At 36.6% G+C, this 7,143-nt stretch overlaps 1 protein-coding gene across 1 annotated transcript in view; it reads left to right on the forward strand.

Annotated features, from left to right (window-relative positions):
• The first annotated feature begins 2,578 nt into the window (after positions 1-2,578).
• The window catches only part of LOC107743462 (kinase suppressor of Ras 1-like), a 26,673-nt gene continuing 22,108 nt past the window's right edge, over positions 2,579-7,143 (forward strand). Inside the window, exon 1 of the mRNA XM_016556682.1 lies at positions 2,579-3,044. Within this exon, the coding sequence (XP_016412168.1) occupies positions 2,826-3,044 (219 nt within the window). The 5' untranslated portion in view covers positions 2,579-2,825. The remainder of the gene's footprint in view (positions 3,045-7,143) is intronic.

Genomic DNA, 7,143 nt, shown 5'->3' on the forward strand with positions numbered 1-7,143 from the left:
GAGAGAGAGAGAGAGAGAGAGAGCTGGCTGTGGTGCTCACGTGTCCGAGTGTTTCACTATTGTCTGGTGTCTGCAGATTGGGATTTATTTATAGCTGTGTCTGTCTACCTCAAAGCCCCATAATGCACCACTCCCAGATCCTGCGACTGGTGGCCTTTTTTTACCTAAATCTCGAAAATAATCTCAAATCTGATCTCACAAAACATAAATAGAACAAAAGCACACAAGGCACCACCTGCCCCACAGACACAAACAGTCTGAAATGTGACTGAAAAGACGTGTCAGTCAGGTATTTACTGAAAGCCTGTGTCATGGATTATCTCTGTCATCAGATTCCCCACAATCCAATTTAATCTGCTGTATCCTGGGAAGGGATTCCTCAGGCTGACCAATAGAGAGTGAGTATCATGACGACATAGCAGTAGCCAGGTGGAAGCTGCACTTTGTCTGTAGTACTTCTGTAGGCTTTTTTGGCTTAGTGCTCTGAAACTTTCTCACATAAATGACTTGATTTAGAGCCTAGTTTAATTTCAATTTTTGTTTGACCGAAGAGTTTTAAAAAGATCTTGTCATACTAGCTTGGAAAGAGGTCATGGTATGGTTGATTTTTGGATGAAACAAACCCTCATGTGACGTTTCTTCTGTCTGCATGGAAAGGTCAAGTTTCTACAAGAGGTTCCTGTGGTCATCAGCATGGAACAGTTGAACACCTGACACTCTGACCGGTGAGAGATACATCTAAAAGGAAATACTGGCGTTAATGATGACAGTTTGGTTCACTTCAAATTCAAATTTTAAATTTAGATGCCTTTAAGTTTTTATTTTGATTTCTACTTAAACTTCTGCTCTAGCTTTGCAACTACACTGGATTACTCTTAAAGGGATAGTTCATCCAAAAATTACAATTCTGACATCATTTACTCATCCTCATGTTGTTCCAAGTGTTCTTTTTTTCTGCAGGAAACAAAAGAAGATATTTAAAAAAAAAAAAAAGCACATAACACAATTACTGAAACTAAAATAAATAATAAACACTAAAAATATAAAAATGAAAGCTAATTCAAAACATTAATACATATTATAATAGTATATAAATATTACTAAACTTTGTGTGAACAAGTTGAAATATTCTGGTATTTGAACTGAAAGTAATAAAGATTTGGAACGATCTGAGGATGAGTAAATAATGACAGGCTGAATGACCCCTTTAAAAATTGCATTCTTGTACAGCTCTTGCACTGCTCTGACTTCTTTATGATATTACTTGTGCTTGTTCTCATTTCTAAGTGATAAAATTGCTTGCTAAATGAATATACACGTGTATCCCTATTAATAAATGTGATTAAACATGCTCGTGCTTGTATGGAAGCACAAGGCAAGGCAAAGGGGTGAATTTCCATCATCATTTGTTGCATTCTAGACCCTAAGATGTGAAAGGCCCTCTGTTTGAGCCGAGGACACCCTAAGGAAAGAAAAACCGCAAATGATATTCTGTTAATATTGCAGTTGTTTTTACTAAACTGTATTTAAGTTAAATTAGAACAAATGTGGGTTTTGGTTTGAGTCTTGTGCTTCACAGATGTGTCTCCTCAGAAAAACCTTGTAATCTTGCACGTGTCTCTTCAGAAGAGATCTCAACAATGTCTTAAACTGTGCTCAGATTTGCCAAGAAATATCCTCCTTTTAATTTCCCAGAGACCATATATGACACAGTTTGAAGTCCTATCATAAAGAGGACTTCCTGGATGCTTCAGATGGGGGATTTGGCCATGACAATTTGCTTTCCCTTTTAAAAACAAACCAAAATATCTGACATCACAATTCAGCACATTTTATGGAAATAGGAACATTAGTATTATTTTGGAATTCGTCATTAGTATTTGATTGATTTACAATGGTTTCTTGTAAATAAATATCTCAAGAAATGTTTTGTGAGTTTACAAGGACATTGATTTCTTCCTCTATGATTGAATGCATGTCAGTAATTTTGGAAAATATGCAACAGGTAAATAGGGTGAAAACAAAATGACAATGTTATTATGAAATAATCCATCTATTTATTTATTTTTTGTTTGTTTGTTTTCCCTTAAACATCATTGAAAATAATGTATACGGTCATAACCACATTTTGGTCCTGTTTACACAAATTCATAAATTTTACTAATTTACTTTACAAAACTAATTTAATATCTGTCAAAAAAAATCATATGGGAATGGAAAAAAACATCATTATTGGCTAAAGTGTCTTTTCCTAATAACAGGGAATATTATTCAAAATATGAATCAAGTACTTAATATATATATACAGTGTGTGTATATATATATATATATATATATATAATATCAGAGTTATTAAAGTACAAATACATGGTAAAAATAAAAATGAATATAAAAATATAATATATAGGCTATATTAATAAATGAAAATGCATAAGTTATTAAATAACTTTTAATTTAATTGTCATAATTAATTAAATATCTATCTATCTATCTATCTATCTATCTATCTATCTATCATTAGCCTACAGACATGTGCGTACGGACTTCATTTCCCAGTGCGCATCGCGTCGTGCGATGTTTCCCACAGCTGACATACAGTGAGCAGAGACTCACAGCAGAACGCGCAGCTCGCACGACGCGCTTCCACAGCGCACTTGGATTTGGGAGTACCTCAAACCACATCTCCCTTGTGGATCCCAGTATAGACCGCATCTATTGTCCGTTCGGACAGTCTGATGGCATGCGTCTGTAGTAGTGCATGTGGATTGTATTATTATTTGTAGTTGCACTCATCTCTCCATCCACGGCGTGCCCGATGCAGTGGGATGGACGGTGTTAGAGTGGGGCTGATGATGGTGGAGGAGAGTGATGAACAGAGGGACAGCAGCGGCAGCGACAGCGGCGGTGGCGCAGCGATGGCCGCGCTACACCAGTGCGAACTGATCCAGAACATGATCGACATCTCCATCTCCAGTTTACAAGGACTCCGGACCAAATGCGCAGCGTCCAACGATCTCACGCAGCAGGAGATCCGCACTTTAGAGGTAAAAACGACGAGAGGGGCCGAAGTGCAGCGTCATGAAAGAACGGATCCGCTCTCGCACGCGCGCTTTATCCGTTTCTTCCTATTTTTGCACTGCAGCTGTTTATTGTGGTGCATTATAGAGGCGCACAGGACTGGGAATGAACCCCTCCTATTGCAATTTACCATATTATCCCTAACAACTGAAGTATTACCATGTTTGCACAGTGTACCGTGGTAATACAATTTGGACAGTACTGTGATGCTGTATTTTTAGAAACGCACAGGGATTGAACATCTCTCCCAAAAATGTGCAATGGTATTATCAGGGTTTTCTGAAGAATTTCGTTCGGGGGTCTCTATTAAATAGCAAAAAATGTACTATGGTATTACCATGACAGGGTAGCAGAGCAATACCATAGTCATTTCTGGAGTAGGCTAAGATGTAAATATGACAGTGCATGCATATGGTAATCATATAGCATCACAATATCAATGTACCATGGTAAGAATGGTACAGCCACAGTACTTTCTTCGTAAATGAGCATAAGAAGCTTTCAGAAGTTTTTATTTACGTCAGTTGTGGCATATTAGTGTTTCTAGAGTTTTACTGTATTAAGTATGTTATTTTGGAAACACGTTGGTAATTCTGGCAAGTTTATTACTGTATGTCAATACAATCGCAAAACATCTCAAATAAAACACCACACCACAGTGCATTTGACCTGGTTCTGTTGACTAAGTGAAATATTCTTGGCGGTGAGATGCTGCGTAAAGCACAGCATCCCTGCAGCATCTCCGGACCAGAACCAGTCCTGATATTTTGACAGTAAAGGCCTTCACTGGACCGCCGTCCGGTCTGTGTGATATTTTGCCGATAGCGTCTCACCCTGACTTCTACAACATTGGCGGTTAGATATATTGATGTGTGCTCCACCTGGAAAGTGCCCCATTGCTTCACCGGTAGGTGTAATTAATGAGGAATCAATACAGCCATGGGTGGATGGTGTGCAAACAGCCCCGGAGGACGTGTAGTTTGAGTATTGGGTGAAGATGTGACCTCATGCACCAGAATGATTGTTTTGGAGATTTGAGATGTTTGTGGAGATCCTCCTTTTATGGAGTGTTGCGGATTGCCTGATCTAAAAGGAAATTAGTCCTGATTTGGAGTTAAAGGCCCACGAAGATTAGTTATATTTACATGACACTATGAAATGATTATTTTTTTCTTGTTATGATTGGCCACATGGTTTTTGCGAGCATATAAAATTACAAATTATTTTGTCTAAATAAATGTTTTTGAGTTGTGAGTTGAGTCATCACAACATTATAATGTGTATACTGTAAAATATGATTTTTCAAATATTATTGGAGTGTGTTTTACAAGGAAAATACCATTTCAGTCATTCTACTTAAAAATGTCTTGTTTATTAATTGTTACTTGCAATTTCTGAGTGGAAATTGTTTCTACACCAGTTTTCAAGTGTATGAAAAATAGGTATGATTTTTTAGACTTGCATAAGATTGCATTTAATAGTGTTTTTAAATCCTTTGTGTTTTTAAAGATGAACATTAGATGGCTGTGAAGGTCATTTAAATGAGGAGAAATGCACAATTAAATAATCAATATAATACTGATAAACAAAAAAAATCTAATATTGGTTGATAAATGATGTGGTATTCTGTACATCCTAAAAATCTAATATCGGTCGATAACCGATATGGTACAGATATGTATCGTACGTATTAAGTAGGCAGTTTTTTTTTGTGAAAGGTAATAAAATTCTAGAGCAATTTAATGAAAGAACAGCAAATCCTGCTCTAGCAGAGGAAGACCATGAGGGTTTAGGGTGCGATTTGGGACAGGGCCCAAATCAGGCACTACTGGGCCTTAAAGTCTGCAGGAAATGGTGGAGTCACTGCCGGGGAGCGCTTGCACAGCCTGCTTCCTCTTTATTGTAGCACTTTCTGACTGCGTCTCCTTCTCTTAGAGCATTTCATGCATTGTATCTCGATTAGTTGCGATAAATTAAAGGTGGTCAATCACATCTTTCAAGTAAGCAGCCCTGGTTTCTCAAAGGCTTTGAGAAGATCCTAGTTCTCTGAGCCCTCAGCAGCCAGCATTACCAAACTTCGGCCCAAACTTCGGCTGTATAACAGGACCTGGATGCTTGTTAATTCCTGTGCAGAACAACGGATCTGAAGTAGTCACATTCAAACTCTCACCACTTCCCGTACACTTCAGCGCAATCAAGAGACGCTTGAACGCGCATTAGATTCTCACTGAAAGCTCTTTATACCATCACTTCATGTCTTTTTTTTAACAGCTCGCCACTCTGGCCAGGAGATAATTATTCTCGTCTCTCCTGCTGAAGTACTGCGTGGTTATGTTTGATCGAATGTTCTCACTCTCTCCCGCATCTTCCTGATCTGCATTTTTTTCCAATCTGTGTTTTGCATCGATTTTGGATCGCTGGTTTACGCAAAGTAGGACGTGTTTCTGTATGGAACAACGTTGCTATCATCCAGTCAGATTTTAGGGTTAGAGTCAGCATGCAACAGTGTTTGCAACCACTTTTTATTTCTAGGAGACGTATATCCACATTAAACCGGATATGGAGAACATGTGGGATAGGATTTGATATTATCCATGGTGAACCAGTGTTGTTATTGTGAACTAAAACTATTACAAAATAGTTTTAAATAACCTTAATGAAATGTAAAAATGTTGCCTTGGTAACTTAATGAAAAAAGATTTTGTAATTTTAATACTTCAGTTTAAACTAAACCAAAATAAAAATAAAGTTAAAAAGTGATACATAAATTTTTTTTAATAAAATGGAAAAATAAAAGCTAATTCAAAATATTAATAAATACTATAAGAGAATATAAATAATACTGAAATAATGCTGTTGGGAACTGATTGGATTGTGAGTATGGATGCACAAATGTTACAGTTTTCTCAGATACATTGAACATTTTTTCACATTATGCCTGATAACCGATAAATGGCTGATATTAACCTTTTATATTGTTTTGTCTAAATAAATGAAAAATTAAACTCTAAAAGATAAAATAAATAAATCTCAAATGCTACAAGTGAATTGAGCCATCACAGCATTATAATGTACAAATTGGATATTAATTTTGAGACTGGCTAAAGATTATTTGTGTTTTAAGTGAGCAATTTTATTTTTATATTTTCAGATTTAATTTTAAGGGATTTTTTTTTTAAATTTTGTTATATGCCTTTGTTACTTTTTATTATTATTATTATTACTATTATTTAGGTTTAATTTATTTTTTATTTCAGTTTTAGTTTTAATTTATTTCCAGTGAGTAATTTTAGTGCTTTAACTTAGTTTTTTTAAATTTTAATTTTAAAGTTTTTCATTTAATTTTTATATCTTATTTTATTTCTGCCTTTTCTTAATTGACCAAAATGTTTATAATAGTATTCATTTCAGTTTTAATTTTTGTTAACAATAATAACCTGCTAGGTTGATAGTAATTGTGTTCTGGACATGGATCTAGAAACATGTCAATTTTGCTATATCAATTGAAATCATCTTTACTGATCAAATCAAACCAAATCAGCTTGCACCCTATGCCTTTCCTCAAGACTTGGGAATGCTAGTCCTGCACCAGTTGTTTCCCCAGCTGCTGTGGGAATGCATTTGTCCTCCAGAGTGAGATTGGTGTGTCCTCACATCTTTTCATTGTGCAGATTTTGATGAACTGTGATGTTTGATTCCGACAGCATGAGATGCCGTCTCAGGAACGCTGTGACCTACTTCTATGCAGAGATCTTCAATCTCTCTATGGATAAACGGGTTTGTTGATGGTAAAAAAGAAGAAGCTAGCTTGGCTCCAGAGGGTGCCTGTTGTGTTGAAGCCCTCATCAGTCTGGTCTCCCCCCGCAGTGATGTTTGAGAGAGTTTTGCAGTGCATTCATGTCTTGTGCTGTCGTGGCTGTGGCTATATTTAGATGTCTTCCTCCCTACGCGTTTTCAGGGTTGGTTGTTAAATAAGAAAATAATGACGTGAAGAGCATGAGGGTGGGGAGGGGAGAGGGAGAGTGCCAGCCAATCAGCTTGTGTCTGTTTGAGGGCTCCCAATAG

Source organism: Sinocyclocheilus rhinocerous, unplaced genomic scaffold, assembly GCF_001515625.1.
Source record: "Sinocyclocheilus rhinocerous isolate Xijiao unplaced genomic scaffold, SAMN03320098_v1.1 scaffold106, whole genome shotgun sequence".
Taxonomy (NCBI): domain Eukaryota; kingdom Metazoa; phylum Chordata; class Actinopteri; order Cypriniformes; family Cyprinidae; genus Sinocyclocheilus; species Sinocyclocheilus rhinocerous.